The sequence below is a fragment of the Rhinichthys klamathensis genome, unplaced genomic scaffold (genome assembly GCF_029890125.1).
Source record: "Rhinichthys klamathensis goyatoka isolate OS25496 unplaced genomic scaffold, OSU_Roscu_1.1 h1tg000111l_1, whole genome shotgun sequence".
Classification (NCBI taxonomy): domain Eukaryota; kingdom Metazoa; phylum Chordata; class Actinopteri; order Cypriniformes; family Leuciscidae; genus Rhinichthys; species Rhinichthys klamathensis.
Window position 1 is genome coordinate 6,763,389 of NW_026606649.1, and position 20,073 is coordinate 6,783,461.

General features: G+C 37.4%; 3 protein-coding genes across 18 annotated transcripts in view; all 3 read right to left on the bottom strand.

The window, feature by feature from the left end:
- The window catches only part of rims1b (regulating synaptic membrane exocytosis 1b), a 137,092-nt gene extending 136,103 nt beyond the window's left edge, over window positions 1-989 (bottom strand). For 8 of the 16 annotated variants that reach the window (XM_056254353.1, XM_056254354.1, XM_056254364.1 and 5 more), the window contains exon 1: window positions 629-983. In XM_056254353.1, coding sequence (XP_056110328.1) covers window positions 629-795 — 167 coding nt within the window. In that variant the 5' untranslated portion in view covers window positions 796-983. Of the gene's footprint in view, window positions 1-628 lie in introns of all 16 variants that reach the window. The other 8 variants (XM_056254351.1, XM_056254355.1, XM_056254350.1 and 5 more) reach the window with 3 other exon arrangements.
- Window positions 990-4,007: 3,018 nt separating this feature from the next.
- cenpk (centromere protein K) lies at window positions 4,008-13,280 on the bottom strand. Its single transcript, XM_056254383.1, has 10 exons — window positions 13,166-13,280; window positions 12,785-12,910; window positions 12,417-12,461; window positions 8,151-8,214; window positions 7,962-8,008; window positions 7,781-7,863; window positions 5,618-5,713; window positions 5,185-5,320; window positions 5,031-5,084; window positions 4,008-4,164 (listed from the first exon to the last, which is right to left on the bottom strand). Exons 1-10 carry the CDS (start codon window positions 13,166-13,168, stop codon window positions 4,009-4,011), a joined length of 810 nt encoding a protein of 269 aa, XP_056110358.1. The 5' UTR covers window positions 13,169-13,280; the 3' UTR covers window position 4,008.
- A 4,441-nt stretch (window positions 13,281-17,721) lies between these two features.
- Window positions 17,722-19,479, bottom strand: lbx1b (ladybird homeobox 1b). Its single transcript, XM_056254384.1, has 2 exons — window positions 18,914-19,479; window positions 17,722-18,366 (listed from the first exon to the last, which is right to left on the bottom strand). Exons 1-2 carry the CDS (start codon window positions 19,218-19,220, stop codon window positions 17,891-17,893), a joined length of 783 nt encoding a protein of 260 aa, XP_056110359.1. The 5' UTR covers window positions 19,221-19,479; the 3' UTR covers window positions 17,722-17,890.
- Window positions 19,480-20,073: the final 594 nt, after the last annotated feature.

Consider the following 20,073-nt stretch of genomic DNA (forward strand, 5'->3'; position numbering starts at 1 on the left):
ACGTTTTAGCTTCCTGCCGTTTAACGTGTAGGCTATCACATTAGACGTGCTTTCTTTCTTTCTTCACAGACCAGCGCGCAAGCCTCATTCAATAGCCTTTCTCCTAGATAACATTCGCTGTGTGTTATAGCCTACCATATAAAATAGTGTTTGGGCGACTGCTTGAGGGTGAAGAGCACCTTGTGTTGCCCCCGGAGGTGCATCGGGTGGAGTGGGGTGGCTCGCAGTTGCGAAGTATGATTCATCCTCGCTCTCTGTCACGCCCCATCTCCCCGAATGCTCTCCATGGTGCACCTGTAACTCGCCTGACCTCAAATCTAGCTCATTTCTACTCACACACTGCAACGACTGTTAAAACCAATCTATCCCAAGTTCATCTGTTGCATTAACTCCCGCTTTCTATATACAGAGGCCATTGCAACCAGACGCTTTTATCCAGGAAACTTAGACCTAATGGGTTCGTAAGCTGCGAAATCACTATACGACTTTAGGGAATCACAATCACACGTTTACGGGGGTGACGTGACGGGTAGTGAAAGGTCATGAAGCTAAGCCTCACATGAACACCGAAAGTGTCGAAAACGTCTGTGGATGGATGGATACACAAAGGAAATCGTCCAGCACTTACTTTAGCATGGCTTGTTCCTTCTCCTCTTCTTCCCTTTGCCGAACCATCACTGCCATGATGACTTCCCTTTCCTCCTCAGTGAGGTGACTCAAGTCCGGCATATCAGGCATGGGAGCCGGCACGGTGGGTGGGCGAGGGCCGCTTGTGGGCCCTACCGAGGCGGACATCTTTTGCCCTGCTCCCAGGCGTAGGCTATCTATTGGCAGTATCCCGAGCGCTGGAGCCACACCTCACGACATGGTCCACGGATAGAGCAGCGTTCTTTGAGAACAGTGCAAATCTTGCATGGTTTCAGGCACCCACAACTGTGCTTTTGTTTCTCTTCGTGCTTTTTTTTTAAACCCACCCCTCCTCTTTTCTCGCTACCCCCACCCCCGCCACTCTCCTCCACCTCCAGTTACGGGAAGCCCATCATCTCTACGCCTGGAGACGACGCAAACAGAGGGACTCCGGCATTAGCTAGCAGATCTGTGATTTCCCCCTTCACTGAACCGGGGGCTCGGTATTGGGCGATGGCAAAGGCGGAGTCCGTCTCTTGCCCACTGATCTCTCTCTCTCTCTCTCTCTCTCTCTCTCTCTCTCTCTCTCTCTCTCTCTCTCTCTCTCTCTCTCTCTCTCTCTCTCTCTCTCTCTCTCTCTCTCTCATCGCTGTCAGAGAGAAAAGTCAATGGAAATGCAGATCCGCGGCCGCGTAGGCTGGACCATCTTCAACGCTTAAAATTGGCAAAAAAGCATTTGTATGAAAGTTATATTCCCGTTTCTTTTTTCATATCGGTGTGTCGTGTTTTTGCTCGACCACGCACCTTCACAAGTACGTTCGCATCTCTGTATTTTTAGGAGTAGCCTATCTGGCAGTAGTACGGTAATAGGTGCACACTCTCGCCATGCAGGCTATTTTTAGAATCGCTCCCGCGGACCACTTAAATACAATCAATTCGACAGTTTTGTCTGACTGAGGGATGTCTGAAATGAAATTATCCGCAAAAGTATAATGTGCACATAACATAAATCAAACAGACATCTTAAAAGAAAACTACCATATAGGCTATATGGCCTGTTTAGCTGTAAAAAAGTTTTTTTTTTTTTTTTCTTTTAATGCATGGCAGAGATGAAACCAAAGAGAACAATGCACAGAGAAAAATACAACAATAATCCAATTTATATGATTAATTAATTAATTCGACGAATGTTGATGATTACATGTAAGTGCAACAGGCAAGTTTTTTTCAGAACCCTGGACAGCGACACACGATGCAATGGACAAACTTGTTCCGCTAATTCAGTCCACAGTCCATTTTGTCATATAAACAGTTTGAACCATGTGTTCCCTTATAGTAATCAAATTAAACCCTGTTGACCCCTTAACCAACCCTTCAACCACCAAACCTGTCTCACAACTCAATTGCTATTGTACATGAACGCTATTGTAAAATGAGCCTATTTCCAAAAAAAGTGGAGTATCCCTTTAAAGGGATACTCCACTTTTTTGGGAAATAGGCTCATTTTACAACTCCCCCAGAGTTAAACTGTTGAGTTTTACCGTTTTTGAATCCATTCAGCCGATCTCCGGTTCTGGCGGTACCACTTTTAGCATAGCTTAGCATACATCATTGAAGTGGACAAGACCATTAGCATTTCTAAAAAAAAAAAATGACCAAAGAGTTTCGATATTTTTCCTATTTAAAACTTGACTCTTCTGTAGTTACATCGTGCACTAAGACCGACGGAAAATGTAAAGTTGCGATTTTCTAGGCTGATGTGGCTAGGAACTATACTCTCATTCCTGCGTAATAATCAAGAAACTTCACTGCCGTACCATGAGTGCAGCAGGCGTAATGATATGACGCAGCGCCTGAAAATAGTTCCGTTGTGTTGACGGAAGGTGGCCTATTTTCAGGCGCTGCGTCATATCATTACGCCTGCTGCACTCATGGTACGGCAGTGAAGTTTCTTGATTATTACGCAGGAATGAGAGTATAGTTCCTAGCCATATCAGCCTAGAAAATCGCAACTTTACATTTTCCGTCGGTCTTAGTGCACGATGTAACTACAGAAGAGTCAAGTTTTAAATAGGAAAAATATCGAAACTCTTTGGTCATTTTTTTTTTTTTAGAAATGCTAATGGTCTTGTCCACTTCAATGATGTATGCTAAGCTATGCTAAAAGTGGTACCGCCAGAACCGGAGATCGGCTGAATGGATTCAAAAACGGTAAAACTCAACAGTTTAACTCTGGGGGAGTTGTAAAATGAGCCTATTTCCAAAAAAAGTGGAGTATCCCTTTAAGAATGGTCAACAGATAAAGGGCAACAGACCGACAGTGGAAAAAGTAGCGCCCTTGCGCCCTCTGTTGGAAGGACATGGCATTACACAGGAAAATGCCCTGGGGCTAGTTGTCACAAAGCCTATTTTTGGCTCCATTTAATATTTCTAACTGTAAACTATATTTTTGATTGTTCATTTTATTTTTACAAAACCAGCAGCTGTGCCAGCTGTTACCAGGACATTACTGTACAAATACAATAACAATGTTACAAGCATTATAGGATGGTGTTTTGGTGACTGTAGTTCAGTTTCTGTCATTAAAGCATATAACAGCCTGAATTTTTTAAATCTGTATATTACTGTGAAATGAACTGATATTAACACAGACGGTGTAAGCTAAGACCACACAATGACTTAAAATACAGCCTCTCCAGAAACGGTGGTCACTATATTAACAGATACAGAGAACAGTATTACCCACATAAAGACAACAGCATATGGGTAGCGCACACAACAATGAAATAGTCCAATAAACAAACTAAACACTGCAATAACAAATTGAGAACTTTTAAAACAAAATAGGAACTTATTACTTATTCATTTCAATATTACACATTTAATAATACATGATGATAGAACAACATTTACTGAAACCTTTTTAATAGAAGAGGTGTGTTTTTGAAAGCCAATTTCTAATTTCACACAATTAAAAAACAAACAAACAAAAAAACATGTAGAGATTTGTCAGTGACCCAAAAAGTTTTTTTTTTGTTTACAAACTATGAGAATTTCCCAAACTGACATCTTGAAGCAGCACTGGAGACAACTAAAAGTCAAAGGGAATGTTTAAGGTGGTTTTAATTAAGTAATCATTTTTGACAGTTTGACAAATATATACAAAGTAAAACAAAACACCAACACAACTATAGAAGAGAAACATGTATTCTAAGTGTTGGACTTGACATGTACTTCCAAAACAAATCAATTGCAATGTGATACCATAATGGCAAATATTTTGCAGATTTTTTTTTAAGTAAAAATGGACATTTACAGTTTACTACAGACATACAAACAAATCTAATTTTTAAATTAGATTCAGTTTAGTGCACTAAAGATTTAAAAAAACATTTCCAGACGGATTTTATTGCAATCTTCTGGATGTCGTATTGCAATGGCATTGCGAAGAAGCATCTCTGTGTACGGGGGCCAGAAAGTGTCATCAGTAGTCACATAAGGGTCATGTGGAGTTTCTAATGTTTTATTGGTCAATCTCTGTAATAAATAAATGTGTATGATTAAATGTGTTAATAAAAGAGGGTTAGTAAATTAAAGGTGCAGTATTAAAGCGATTCCTAAAAAACACTGTTGAAAGTGAATCGGACCGAGCAGCACATCAAACGTGTAGCCAATCAGAAGTAGGGGGCGTTTACACTCAAGATGAGGGAAGAGAGAGAGGGAGTGAGCAAGAGGGAGATTTGAAGAAAGACTGTTGAAAGAGAGATAGCTGAGAGACTCAAAAGAGAAAAAGGTCAGAGGAATATCACTGGGAAAAGAAGGGTTATGATCAGGCAAGAGCTTTAGGACCCGCGTTAATATTAGAAAAGCTTTCCAGCACTGGAGAGACCTAAGCGGCTGGGAAGGCCTAAAAACAGACGCAGAGGTTGTTGTTTCTGCTCCATATGCGAGTAACATTGGTTTTGCTATGTTTCACAGAACCAAGATATGTTGTTGTAACGTTAGCTATAGTAACAGGATAGTTTTTTCATATTTTGTCTGGAGCTGCTATGCTGCTGGCGACTAACAACCAACTCCTACTTGTACTCTAGTGTACTGTATGTTGATTTTTTGTTCTTCCTTGTCTTTCGTTTGTCACCTTCACTTTATTTTTCATGAAGCATAATTTTACTTTACTCCAGCTATGATAAAGAGACATCCACTCTTGCATTTGGGGGCAAAGCAATGAAGGGAGGGGTGTGTTTGTTTGGGTTGATTTCAAATATCAACAGTGTTTCTCAGAAATCACTTACTGTATCTTTAAACATGCTGTGTTCATTTCCAAATTCTATTCTTAAAAGATTACAAACATAATGTGAAGATATAAAAATAAATGTTTTATTGTGATGGGTATCCGAACATACCTCGATAATCTCGCTCAGTGAAATCAGGTTAATCTCTGCATCATATGCAGCAGCCTGAAAAATCCAAATCCAATATTTATATTTATATGCAAAAGCCAAAAAATACAAATCCAATATTCTCTGATCTGATTGAGAGTGTAAAGATGCCACCTACTCTTTTTTTCTTTGTGCCGTTTCCTAGGGGATCAGGAAGTGGGAAGTGCTCAGCTAACATGTCGCTCAGCATTTCCATCAGACTGCTATGATAGTCCTTTAGATTGTTAATTTTTCTCTTCATATCCTGCAAAATACTGCAAAAAATAGGATTGGATTATTAATGTAAAACACATTATCATTAATTGTAAAAACACAAAGAGTGTGTGTATAGATATATAATCTTCTATAAACAAGTACTATTAGTTCTCACATGCAATTTTAACCAAATGAATGAACATGGCTAAAAAGAATTACCCTTTTGTTTTTACAGATAAAATACAAACTCAAAGGTTTGGAATGGCATGAGGGTGAGTTTATTTTTATTCTTGGGTAAATATCCCTGTAAGCAGATGTAAAAATGTGATTTTTAATCCCAGCATTATACTAAGAACCTGTGCTCTGATTTCTCATTTTCATGTCGTAATCTGGTGATTTTCTCAGACACTGCATTCAATGCTTCTTTCTTCTCAGCTTGCCATGTCTGCTCCCTGAAAAACATTTTTAAACAGAGTTTATACATGTTGTATATATTATTCATGAATGTATTTTTCAGTCCTTTTTAAGTTAATTTAAGCATAGTAATCTTGAACAAAGTTATTACTGTTAACTAAAACAATAATAAAAAAACGTGGTACTAAAACTCCCCAAGTCAATGGTTTTTTTTAATGGGATTTTGGTTTAATGGCTGAAATAAGGTCTGAGGTGAACAAGCTCAAGACACTTTCACTTTTATTCTGAGATAAAATGCATCAGTATTACTCCAAAACGTGATTTTTTTGCTAACAAGTGGCTAAATGAGACTAGAGGCTGTCGGGGAGATTAAACATCACGCCGAACTGGTTAGCCCAGTCCGCTTTTACAGCCTCTTATAAACTATTCTAACTCAAATGTTCTGGGAAAATGGTTTTAGATAAAAACCGAAAGAGTTGTGTCCGAAGCTTGATCGATCGACTGTGGTGTAGTTCGTTTATAGCCTACCTTTAGCTTTTTACTTCTGGCAACTGCATTTAGGCTTCAAAATTCATAAAAGTTGTGTTCATCTGTGAAAATGATCTTGATGGACAAAACATGCAAGTATCATAAACCTTTGTTGATCACAAAGCTTGTTTCTTTGCGATAATCCAAAAGCCTATGTAAAAATCCTTTTGGGTTTTTGTCGAGGGAACCAGTTTGATGCTAACTGCTGGTTGGCGTCATAGGCTGCGTTTACACTTAGCATTTAACATGCGATCACCGTGACCCGATCAAGCAGATCGGATCATTAGCCAATCAGGACATGGCACGTTTGCATATGTTCACATTAAGTAGCCTCTGTAATGTATCTGGATAACCGATCGGATTTCTGTTTCCTGCATAATTAAATTAGGTCTGAGGCACGACGCCAGATTAAGAGTAAAGATGATACAAATTAAACAATGTCCCAATTGCTTTCACTCACTCACTTTCCTATGCAATCTCCAGTCTTAGATCAAATTAAGTTTTTTGAACAAAGGAATACTTCCAGAGTTGATCATACAAAAATAACTGGGTTGATCATGTTAAACAAGTCACATCATCGATCATGTGGGTTTAAGGTTATAGCGTGCAATGACTATATTGACAGAAATGGGAGATTGATAAACATGCTGAAACAATAAAAACATGCAACATTTGAAAACATTAAAAAAATCCAATTCCGATTATTCCTCTGGCAAAGCAGCGTGCAGCACTTCATTAAGATCTCATGACTGACTGTGATTATACAGGCGATCGCCTCGTTCAGATAATGTTGCCCAATTAAAATGAACACAATAGTATCATGTAAGTCTAAATAAACTGTTTTAAAGATTGACGTTTATTGTAAGGTTCAAATAAGTGTAATTTCTTGTCTAAACTGCATCTGGCCATTATTTTCTGACAGCCACGTGGGGAGACTAGGCTGGGATTTATATGACGTCCACCTGTGAATGCAGACATGATGGCTGGATTGCGTTTACATTACACTGAGATCCGATCAGAATGCGTCCTCGACTCCGAACCTCCATATAAATGCGCCGAGTCGAAGTGCTCCCAAGCACTTGCTATGGTATTCCGCCATACATTATAGTTATCCACTTTACACGCTTAGAAAAGCGCAACGTTTTATTTTGTGTCACCATACTTGGTCGAGTTACACTACTCGTATAACTGTTTTTAAATAGGGAAAACGTGGAGGTGTTTGGTCGCTTCTCTGCTTGGATCCTAATGAATGAACTGGGCTAAGCTAAGTGCTAACAAAGTTTCGCCGCAAGACAGAGCGATTTAGTGCACACACTGAGACGAGAGAGGTATGTATCAACTCGTCTTAGTTAAGGGAATAACATAGTTTAATATGAAAAAACGGTAGAGTATCCCTTTAAGGGCGGATCAAAGTAGACATTCGCAGGCAGCCAAAGACGACCATAGGCTGGCATTTGTGCATGAAATAAGACTGGAATTACTGACAACTCGTTTTTCAGAAATAGGTAATGCAACACTGCATGAAAGGTAACATTAAAAAGCATAATAGGGGCTCTTTAACAAAAACTGTGTCGCACCTTTTCAAAATCTTTTTCTGGGCATCCAACTTTGCTTGTGAGTATGACAGGACCATTTTAAGCTGACAGTTGAGTCTTTGCAACTGTGAGGAGAAATAGTGTAAAAAGAAAGTTGTAACTGCATTTATATTTTGGTACACTCACTGCCTATTAAGTGTTATTAAAGTAATACGTTACGTACCTCTTCTTTTCCAACAGCTACTAAGACTTCAGGATTTGTTGTCAGCACTAGAAAATAATAATAATAATAATGTCTTCACATAAACTGTGCAATTAAAAGTGTGGTAACCAGAGTTTTGAATATTGCATTTATTAGCCTATATTATATATAATTTTGAAACAGTACATAAAACAATAGGTAACAGCTTACATTTTGGTTCCATTTCCTGCCACTGCTCAAGCTCAGATGTGATTGCAATCAGGCGATTCACTGCCTGCCCACAAAAAAAAAAAGTTAAAACTATATTTTGGCAACCACAACCAAAAATCACATTTAAAAAGCATTTACGTATTCAAAGATCCTTCTATTATCTATTGAATCCCACAATGATATTTAAAATATCAGTAAACTTAATAAAATCATAATTTATTGGGTACTTTCAATTGGGAGGTGGCTGTCCCGAACCCTATGTAAATCCCCTAAATTTTAACTTGTGAAAAAAATATTTAAATAATTTTAGCAATTTTTTCCTTTGTTGTTTTAAAAAATAAACCTTTTTTTTTTTAAAACCAAAAAGTTTTAAAATATATATTTTTTACATTCTTTATTAAATAATGAAACTATGTAAAAAATGTTTCCCGCAAATTCATGTCATTATCGAAACAGTGTATGTTTTAGTCCATTGTCTGAGGCCGATTTTAACCACACCCCTACATTTTTTGATCAGGAAAAATTCCTGTCCCTCTCTCTCATAGTAGATAGGACCCATCATTTTGAGTTAATGTGTTATGCGTGTACAACTGAACTTTTCAGAAGTGTGCTAGTTAACCATGTGCTGATGAGTATCTTAGTTTGATCTAGCCCCAAAAGTATCTAAAAGTGGCACTAGTGAAACAGTCACGACCGACACGTCATCATTGTTTTGGTAGTGACAAAAGGGAACACATTATCCTTTATTTGGGGGAAATAAACAACATTTTTGTAGTTATGCAAATCATTAGTATTTTAGTAGTGTTTTAGTATGAGAGTTAAAATTCTGTAATGCGAGTTGGTCAATACCAAAACATTAGTCCCTACCGAAAATGTGCAGTCACGACCGAAACATGAGATGTTTTGTCAAAAATAAAGTAGGCCTATACCCAGACATCATAGATTTCATTTTTATATGACAACCTTTTACTATATGAATTATCAACTAAGATGATATTATAGTGTTTGGTTCAATGTATATCCAAACTAATGTATGTAGCCTATATCATGTATGCATATGTCCAATGTATATCCAAATTTAACTTTGAAATCCGTATGATAAACTTTATGCCTTTTACAAAGAAAGATTGGATTCAAAATACAACACATCTCATAAATTACACTTAAATAATGTTAAAATTGTAATTGTTATTGATTTACCAGTTAAAACTTTTTTTTATAAAATAGCAAAAAATATATTTACAAGGTAGATGTAAACAAAATCTTAATAGGTCAATATAAGCCTTCTTATAAAACAGTAAGTTCCAATCCTTGATTCTGATTGGTCAATAGCAGTGCTTTATTCATGATAAAACACGGCTATGACCGCTTCACCCATCGGTTCTATTTATCACTGCGCAACACCCTTAGCAACCACCCGTATCTAAGGAAACACTGCTGAGCCCCAACTAAAGACAAGCGCATCGAATACCAGCACAGTGGAGCCGATTGAAATGAGACAAATATTTAATGCATGCACAATAAATGGAGATGTTTAAATAAATTTAAATAAACAACAATGAAAAAAAATGTATCTTTTGTTAGGCAGCATTCTAGCATCTAAATTAATAACATTAATAAAATGGATAAAATAGGCTACCTATCAAAATATGTGCCCTTGTGTTTTTATTTATGTAAATATTTAGTAAGGTTAATTTATAAGTGCAGAGAGAAATTAACGGAATAAACGGAAAATGAACGTAGAACGTTAATTGTCTCATGCTGAGAGATAAGCTATATTTGTGTGAGGAAATATTACATTCTGTGTTGTAAAAAAAAAAATGAAACAAAGTTTGAGAACGGTTCCTATGTTGTTTTTATTTGAGCTTTCATCCATATTACCAAAGTCCTTTTAGGCAAGTCATGCCACTCGGCCGCCATCTTGGCAACGCCTCCGGGCAGCTATTTCGGACTAACAAGACCAGGCTCCTATCTAAATGAATGGGCAGAGACCCAGAACTGCACTTTCACTGGTCACCGGGACATAAAAACTGCATGTATACAAACACTAATAAAATATGATAAAAATCGCTGAAAAAGTGTGATGACTTTGCCCCAAAATAAGGTTTAAAACGCCTTTTTCCCCACAGGTTATACTTTTACTACGCATGCGCAAGGGTTCTCTCCCTCTCTGTCGTGCGCGCGCTACTGCTCGCTCGCTCTAGATTCCGGGAGATTTGAACTAATTTGCGGTCATCAGGGAGCCGCTATCAATCTGCGGGAGACTCCCGGAACTTCCGGGAGACTTGGGATGTCTGATATTTACACAACTAACACATCAAATCTGCCGCCTTTTCAAACAGTAACATTTTCCGCTGTCGCAAACCTCAACTGTGCGCATGCGTCGGTGGAACCAGACGATAGGCTTAAATGTTTTCCGGCTTGACTGTTAAAAGCAGACGATTGGCTTTCCAGCGGGAGGGGCGGGGCATGTGCATACAACCGCCATCTTTGGCGTTACGGGTTTTCCCTATATAGTTGTATTAAGGATTGGGGAAGTGGCATGTCTCTATATAAATAGTCTCTGATATTACACATTGGAACGTTGTTGCTGTTCACAGTCAGAGACTATTTTTTCTAGCGGAAGGGAGGCTTTTAGTGATTTTACTTCATGAAAGTTGCACTAATAATTTTTTTTTTTTACTTTAAAGGGGTCATATAATGCCATTTTTGTACAAGTTAATATGAATGTTTAGGGTCTAAATGAAAACTTAGTAATATACTTTCATTAAAAATTCTCATTAGTATTTTAAGAAAACACTATTTTACCTGGTCAAAAACAGCTCTGTTTTCAGCACTCAGTTTCAGTGCATATGCCTTTAAATGATAATGAGCGTCGCTCACTCCGCCCCTCTGTTCTGCAGGCGTTTTTAACACAACGCACTTGGAGTGTTGCCTTGACAACAACAGTTGAGGGTATATTTTGGAGAAAGAATGGCAGCGGTAGTCTCTGAGGACACATCTGTGCAATCGTATCAGTTTGAACCGGAGTCGGACCCGGAACAAGATGACGGCCGCAAAGAAGTTCAACAATTAAGGCTCGAACAGGACGTTTCTGAATGGTTGGTTAACGTAATGTCACTTTGATCTCATCTATCTTTGTATGTACTGGCAGGGTAGAGTAGTGAGATACGAACGCTATGCGTTTACTGATGTATACGTTAGTTCATTGACAGATTGAAGTTACAACTAATGGTCATGAAAAACTTTTTTCCGCGATTTGCAAAGATTAATATAAAGGTTAATAAAACTTTACACTTAAGTTACTTCTTCTGGAGGTGCAGAGGGAACATAAATAGCTGGTACCGATTCTTTTTTCAGGAGCAGCTTCTTAGCAAAACCAGCTTTATACTGACCCTCGTTTATAAAGAAGTCTACGATAAATGACTCGCGCAAACATGAACGCATTGACGTTGCTCGTGGGGAATATTCCCTTCGAAAACAAAACTCAGCCACTGTGTCTTCAGCGGTTCCAATTTAGGAACATTAAAATGACTGCTGTGTTCGTTATTACACCCAAGAACAGAACACCACAATCGCTTAGACGCCATTCTGCTCCAGTGTATCAACAATGGGGGACTATGATGACAGCTCGCTCAGGGCGTGTCTTTGTCGAAACGCTGCTGTCAATCAACAATCGTGGGAGGGGCGTCCGACCGTGTGACGTCACATGGTCGAACGGCTCGATTTGAGGCAGGGGAAAACATATAAGGAGATTAAAACAAAAACACTGGATGGATTTTTATCATTATATGATGGTTGTGTACAGGCACTGCCAACACACATTTCAGTACAATCAACTTGTAAAAGTGCATGTACCATTATATGACCCCTTTAATATTTTTTTTGTGTGGTAAACGTTTTATAAAAGCAATAAGGTACTCGAGGCTACTGCTGTATCGTGAATAAGTCACAGCTCTCGAACCTTATTGCCTAATTATTAAATTAATTATTGTGGTGTTTCGGTAGTTTCGAATTTGGGGAGAGGAAAAATATTCCCAAACTTTCTGAAAATAAAATATGAGAATTAACTGCATAATTACTAGAAATGTGTACCTTGGATATTATACAATTTGCTGTAATATTTGTGGGGAAAGACACATTTTTTGCAAGACATTTCAAACTCTGACTTTGAAACAATTATGTAGAATGGCCTACTGAAAAGTAACATTTATATGCACACAACTGATTTCTAAAATAAAAAGTACCAAAAGGAGAAAGACAAACCTCATCATCCGCCTCTGTGTCAGCCAAAATGATCTCATTTTGAAGCTGAAAGATATAAGTGCTTGTGTTAACTAGACAGTTGCATCCCAGCTGAATTTCTGCAGCTGCTGTCTACATAATTAACAAAAGGCTAAATAAAAGGGTGCAAAAAATCTGACAAACATGTAACTTGTTTTTTCTACATTCAATGATACAAAAATGTACTCCACCCAGGTATGTGCGCCTGATAATATAGGCTGTAAAAAAAGCTGTGTTTCATAAAAGAGTTGTATATTTTTTTATAACAAAGAATTGGTATAACGTTACTTCACCTTAACTGACCACCGATCTAAGAAAAAACAATCCCATAGCAAATGAACTTAAGTTACCTTCTGTAGCAGTCCAAACTGCTGCTCACAGTCCTCTAACAACACTGCTTTTGCAGCCATACATCCTGCGTCATCTGAAGACGGAGAGGACTGCTCCATTTCGGTTTGCTTTGATGGTGCTGGGCTCTACAGATGTGATAAAAGTCAAACAAGCAAGAAGCACCAAACATAAGAGCAGAAAAGAGAAACGCAGATCATACGCAAAACTCCAGCCGGATACATTCAAACATGTTTATAATCCAAACGCGACCGTTAGCCGTGCAGCTAACGATTTCAAATAACTTTAACTAGGCGAAACAGTTCTGTAAAGTGAAATCTTTCGTATATTTTGTGGCGATATCATGTGGTAAATCCAAATTGCGCAGTCATGCTGGTACTCACCATATATCGTGTTTCTTTTAAGCGACTTCAACAGACCCAAGTTTGGCACTAAACAAAACTCCCAAAACAAAAATTCCGCCAGCAACAACGTCATGACGTAACGCTGGCGTCATACGCCGTGGACGTTCAAGGATTTTGCTACTGCGCTGCTTATGCGCAAATACTGAAAATGTTGTATATTTCATTTTCATTAATACATAGGTTTAATCACACCCATTTGTCTGTATATTGCATAGAACTGAACGGAATATTTGCTATGAATGTAAAACGTGGACCTATTCGAGAAGTATATAGCCAACGAGTCATAAAGAAATATATAGGTTTTTTTTTTTAAACGACACAAAATTATTTTTACAAATACAAAAAGATTTCTGCGGATTTGAGGTAAATGCGCAAACAAGATCTTAACATATCCAGTTGTAACTGCAAAAAATCAAGCAAGCACACAAGACTGCAATACCATGATGTTCTCCACAAGAGGGCAGCAGAATAACAGAACTTAAGCGAGAAGTAGTGAAATTGGCCGATACGTTCTGCATTACATTCTACCAAATGGCGAAGGAAAATAGATGAGCCATTCCACCGAATGGGTAAGATTTCTGTCACCAGGAAATTGTATTTGTAAATATGCATGAAAATAATTATATCTAAAATACATTTTATTATTAAGAAAAGTGTCCTGAACATTAATTTTACTGCAAATGTTAAATATATAATTTAAAACATTAATAAAAACTACTGAGAATACTAGAAAAATAGAATTTGTTACATGTCCCCTCTATCTAAACCTGATCTTTATCATGAATCATTAAAATATATCAGAAATCGTATTTTTTATTTGTTTATTGTTTTGTATTGTGTGACTCAACAATTGTTGTGGGGTTTTTTTTCATAAGAAATCCATAATGTGTTATATATAAAATACACATTTTTGTTTTCACTCAGTCCTATAACCCTTACAAATCGCCCCCTCTAAAAATCTTGGAACAAGACACATTTTCATCTGGAAGTTGCATAATCTGGATCTTATGCAGGCCCCTTGAGAAAACCAAAGTAAGTCTTCTCGTTTTAATTTCTGTATATTTGATGAAATTCTAACTATGACTGAGAAGGTCAATCTTAACTTAAAAAATATTAACTTTAAGTAAGTCACTGGAATTTGCTCAGTGTCCTTGTGCCATTAGCATGCTATGTGGCCATATGTCCTGTATTTGAACTTTTTGCTTAAAAACTCAATCCTGTTACTTTCAGTCCTTTTACTCATATGAAAAATACCAGGAGTGAGTTACAGTAACAGGGGTGAGTCCTCTGTTTTGTTGATTTAATATTAGTTGATATAATAATATTCACCTGATTTTTTCAGTTGTAGTTAATTACTTAAATTGTAGACATTATTAGTTTTACAATGTGAATACCATAGCCTACTTCGAGGGAGCCAGTCCACCACGAAGTGACTTTAACTTTTTGTCTTCGTCTTATATTTTGTAGAAGATGGAGAGAACCCTGGTGCCAGAAACACACCCATCTGCAAGGGAAGGAGCAAGACTTCCCCCCTTTTTGTCTTACATTCTCTCTTCCTCTCTATTCTCTTCTCTCTCCTTCTTTCTCTCCTTCGCTGTGAAGTACTTCACACACAGTCATGTACACACCCTCACACTCACACACACACACACACACACACACACACACACATACACACACATTCCACAGTGTTCAATCCTGTTACTAAATGTTTTGTTTTCTTCTAAAAAAATAAAGTTAAACCACTGTTCTTATCAGTTTCATCAGGTCCATCATTTATACAATTGTTTAATAAAAGTAAATTATACAAAATAAAAAATAAACTTTGGTCTTCTTTAAAATAAAAAAAATGGCTTGGTGTTTTTTATTAAAATACACCTTGCTTCAATATATATAGTGATTTGTTTTTTTGTCACAAATATCAATTATTTTAACATAGGCTATAACAATGTCTTTAAAATAAACACTTTTTTGAAGGGAAAACAAAGTAATTCTTAAAATTATCTTAAATAAACTTAAAAGTTTTAAAATCTTCCCGGTCTAGGCTACTGACATTTGTTAAGACATCTGCTTTAAACATTACAATGCTCAAGATAACTTTCGTTAACTCTATAAGTAAATCCACGTCACCAGCTAATTACTCCTCGACAGCAATGCCATAGAGATATAGGCCTACAGAGCGACCGCAAAAACGGAAGTTCAAAGACAATATTCTAAAGATGGTTGCATGCTCGCTTGTTTCTCTAACGCATAAGGTATAGGCGTAAGTATTGTGAAACTGGTGGAAACTCTCTTAAAAAGACTAGTCTCGCTATATGTGATAGCCCTATATGTTTTAATTGCTAGCATTTTATTATAGGCCTACGCCATTATAGCCTATGCATATGCGGCCTATTGGAAATGAAATAAAAATAAGACGATTAATAGATTTTCCTTAATAGGCTAACTTGATTTAACACTCTGATCTTTGATTAGGCTACATCATATAGTTTTATACCTCTATCGATTCATAATAATAATAATAATAATTAATTAGTTCAGATATATAAAGCCTGCATGGGTCTGCTCCAGACTAAACTATTTTAAAACACAATAGCCTAAATATAACGTGCATTTGAAATGTAGCAAAAATTGTCTACAGGGATTCTATGCAGGTCAGATTGTGACCTTATATATGACCACAATAACAGCTACATTCTCTTGGACTTACTCTTAATCTTCCTCTTTACAAAACAAGGTAAAGAGGTAGGCTAAACATTACAGTTACTGTTCAAAGCAGTCGTTGGTCTGCTGTTGTTCCTTTTATACAGACACACCTGCTACTGACAGCAAACTCAATGTGTCTTGTTTTTAAAGCTCACATGCACGCTCTTTAGCACATTATCCAGATTTTTTTCTCTCTCGTTATTAATCTCCTCAGTCAAATAGGCTCAAGGTAAGGAGGCAAGCGAATTCAGCTTTATAAACAAAAGACCCCCTTTTAGCAAAGCTGTCATGAGGGTCTTGGTTTGAACGCTTAACGAGTCCCTTCCTTAACATGAAAAACTCCAACAAAATGAGGACGTATTCTTTAACTAAAAAGTCCCCCCACACAAGTCTAACAAATCATTTGAAATCACCAAAAGGGAGACGAAAGTCAGTGCCTCACAAAAAAAGAGAGAGAGTTTCATTGTAATTCATTGACTTGTTCAAAACGCCAAGCTAAAGAGGCGAGAAGAAAAGAGCGGACATTCATGGGTACAGATGCTTTCTCGAGGAGAGACTCCAATGTATGGCCTTTGTTCGCGCTGCGTTAAACTGTTTAAAAGAGGGGTTAACGCAATCCATCAAATTGTCTGAAATTGTGTGAAAATTTCAGAAACCATATGGCCTCCAAACGTTCGCGTCTTTTTTATGTGGCTGGACACACTTGTTTCAGTATGGTGAGCCGCAGGAGTCCAGCCATGCGCCATTGTCGCTTGTCACATCAGGGTGGATGGCTCATTTGTCCTCAGCTTTCATGCTTTACGCTGGAAATTACAGCTTCACCCGTGAACAAAAAGGATTATATAGCCCTGGAGAAACTGGACCAAAACTTGGTGTTTTTGTGTCTTTCTTCTCCTTTTTTTTTCTCCCCAGCGCCCCAGATTTGTGTTTCTCACATAAATTTCGCCCAGAATGGAAAAACACACGTTGTTGGGTCAAAAGCCAAGTCACGCAATTGGAGAGTGAAAGAGAGAGAGGAGCAAGCCAAAGGCTCTCTGTTTCTTCTGCAGAGAGCAAAAACAATAGCGTTAAAGGGCCAAGAATGTTTTTATTCCTTTTTATTCTCGAGGAAAGAAATCAAGGCAGTTAGCACTTAAAAATGCACAATACGTGCACAATACCCTTTCTGTCAACAAATGTTTAACATCTGAAAATATTTCACAGTTTTTTTTTTATTAAAAAATTCACAGCATCGTGGCTATATGTAAAATATAATTGAGGTATAAACTACTGCAGTATAAAGCTATAAAATGCAGACTTTTATTTCTGTAGGCTACTGCTATCAAGAATCAATAGAATATCCTACATTAACAATTAGCCTAATGCAAAGGAAAATAATATATATATATATATTCTTATCTTATTTTATCTAGATTTATATGTATTTATATATGCCTATATATAATATATATATATATCAATGTTTTGTAAGAATATGACGATTGCTATTGATTCACAGACAATACAGACTCGCCAACAGATTTACAGACTCGGCAACAACATCATCATTATAAAAGGTATAAATAAATGTTTTTTTATTTTCGAACTCAATACATTATACGACACATTGGTGCAATGCCCTAATTTTGAAAGGCACTATCTTGCATGTAAACTGTACAAAACTTTACAAAAAGCAGTCACTCTCGATTGTGTACAAATGAAGAATATGCAATAAATAGCCTACACTTGTAAAAAATAGTTTTCTCATTAGGAAGTTGTATTGCTCTGTTTGTTGCCCTGATTTATGAAATATTATCTTATTACACTCATTAAAGCCATTTTATTATACAATTTATTATACAGCTGCTAGCTCAAACATATTGAACAAATAGGAGAACACATTCTGGCTATAAATTAAAGTTTCAGAAAACACTACAATCATTTCTGTTCATGCATGCGTGTTGTTACGCACTGTAGCAACTTAAAATATGAGTCTTAGAGTTTAAATCGTGGTTTACATCAGACATCAACGTCTATTTCCACTTCTTCGTCCTCGGAGTAGTCTTGACTTGTGTGGTCCGAGAGAGACGACATGGGGGACAGACACAATTTGTGCACTCTCTTGTACTCCTGACCTAGCCGTGGCGAGCACTCGGGCCCCGTGGCTCCAGCTGCACACCTCTCCAGATCCGCCAATTTAGCGAGTTTATCCAGAGGCACTACTACACCCGTGGATCTGACCGACTCCACGTCCGCTTTCATCTCCTCCAGGTCTCGCTTTAATTTTGCCCTTCGGTTCTGGAACCAGGTTATGACCTGCGCATTTGTCAGCCCCAGCTGATGGGCAATTTGGTCTCTGTCTGCAGGGGACAGGTATTTCTGATGGAGAAACCTTTTCTCTAGTTCATATAACTGGTGGTTGGTGAAGGCCGTCCTAGATTTTCGGCGCTTTTTAGGACTGTCCCTTTGACCAAACACAGTCAACCCATCCCTTCCTGTCGAAGAAGAAGAAGAAAAAAAAACGTTATGATGCAACACTGACAGATTTTAAGTTACATTAATAATAGTAGAACATACTATTTTAGAATATTGCTAATAAATAATTGCTAATAAAGAAATGTAGGCCTACTTGATACGATTTTTAACTTTAATATCCATTTATACTGATAAGTTGATATGACAACAGATTTCAAATTAATTTAAACATGAATCAATGAACAAATGAACATATAGACTATTAATCAAAATGACTTAGTTTTCCATGCCACTACTGCAAAAAAGTTGCTGCCTTTAAATGTTTTAGATGTTTAAGTCATTTCAAATAAAATGGCATCAAACTGACTTTTTAAAAAAATTTGTTGAATCTTGTATAACTTGTAAAAAAAAAAAAAAAAAGTTGAAAATTGCTAAGCAATGTAAAACATGTGTTGTTATAACTTATTGGTCACTTTTTTTTTTTTTACTATTTGTAGCTACATTAATTTTGAATTATTATTATTATTTTACAATCTAAAACTTACATTACACTCTGTCTTTTCTTACCTTCTGCTGCATGGAGCACGCCTAATTCGAGACCTTTGAACGTTTTGCTCGCCAGCTCCTGCAGAGCACACAGAGGCGACGTTTGAGTGATGAGAGTCTGCCTTGATATAGTGATGCTCTGCCGGGCTCTCTCTGATGCTGGAAGCCGGTGAATCCTGTGAGCTCGTTTGACAGTAGGTTTGCTGAGGATGTCTGCGATGCTGAAGGGCGTTAAGGGCTTGTTGGAACTCGCAGGTGGCGGAAGGTGGTCCAGGGGGTTCATCCCACGCCTCTCCTCACACATTTTGACAACTTTGGTGGTCGTCATCCAAGCCTTTGCCAATCAGCTTTGGTTACAAAACTTGTGTTTAAGAGAAGTGGTAGCTATCAAAATAGTAGAACACTATCACTTTCTGTCCAGTTTTCCAATAATCTTGCAGCACGTGATTGTTGCCGCACTGCCAGCTACAATGGTAACGTCCAACGAGTTATTCTCTCACCAAGCTTCAGCATCCAACAGCAAGTAGCAGTGAGTCTTGTGCTTTGACAGCTCTGCCGTTCTGTAAAGAGTCCTGGAGACTGAGGAGACTTAGTGATCACTTAATTAACTATGACGGAAAGGCGGAGTCGTGTAAAGTGATGAAGGTTTGTCTTTGGTGGCTGTTGTTTGCCTTCTACACAAGAAACCAACAGTCCTAAACGACGACTGATCATTTAATCTTACAGTTGTTTTACCCATTCTAATTCAATTTTAAAGCTCCTTAAAAGTGAACAGCTGGTGAGATATTAATATTAAAAAGCCTTCGAGCCAATTATTTCAATCAATAATCAATAAACGTGTGCATTATTTTATTGTTGAGAAATATATATTTGCTACAATGTAACATTACGAAGCAGCCTGGTATTAAATCAAATATAGCCTATTTAACACATAAGCCTACGTGTCATTGTTCTCATAAGATAAGGAGGGAAATGATTTCGTGCCTTTTGAGTCTTTTAGAAATGCTAAAAAAAAAGAGTCGACATTTTTAAGTGAGCCATGCATTTTCTGAAGTTCATATGCCATCGCTGCTTATTGGCCTACACAACATGAAGTATTAATATGAATTAATTATTAGATAATTACATAAAACATATTGACATTTGAAATTTGTAATTTTATTTGTTATCCGTTTAATATC

What these genes read in the sequence shown, in the direction of transcription:
- cenpk (XM_056254383.1), bottom strand. An exon ending in TAGCTGTTGGAAAAGAAGAG is followed by an intron (nt 7,864 to 7,961) that starts GTACGTAACGTA and finishes TTCTCCTCACAG; the next exon opens with TTGCAAAGACTCAACTGTCA. An exon ending in ACGGCACAAAGAAAAAAAGA is followed by an intron (nt 5,085 to 5,184) that starts GTAGGTGGCATC and finishes TGGATTTTTCAG; the next exon opens with GCTGCTGCATATGATGCAGA.
- lbx1b (XM_056254384.1), bottom strand. Translation starts at nt 19,220, where the DNA reads ATGACGACCACCAAAGTTGTCAAAATGTGTGAGGAGAGGCGTGGGATG. An exon ending in CGTGCTCCATGCAGCAGAAG is followed by an intron (nt 18,367 to 18,913) that starts GTAAGAAAAGAC and finishes CTTCTTCGACAG; the next exon opens with GAAGGGATGGGTTGACTGTG.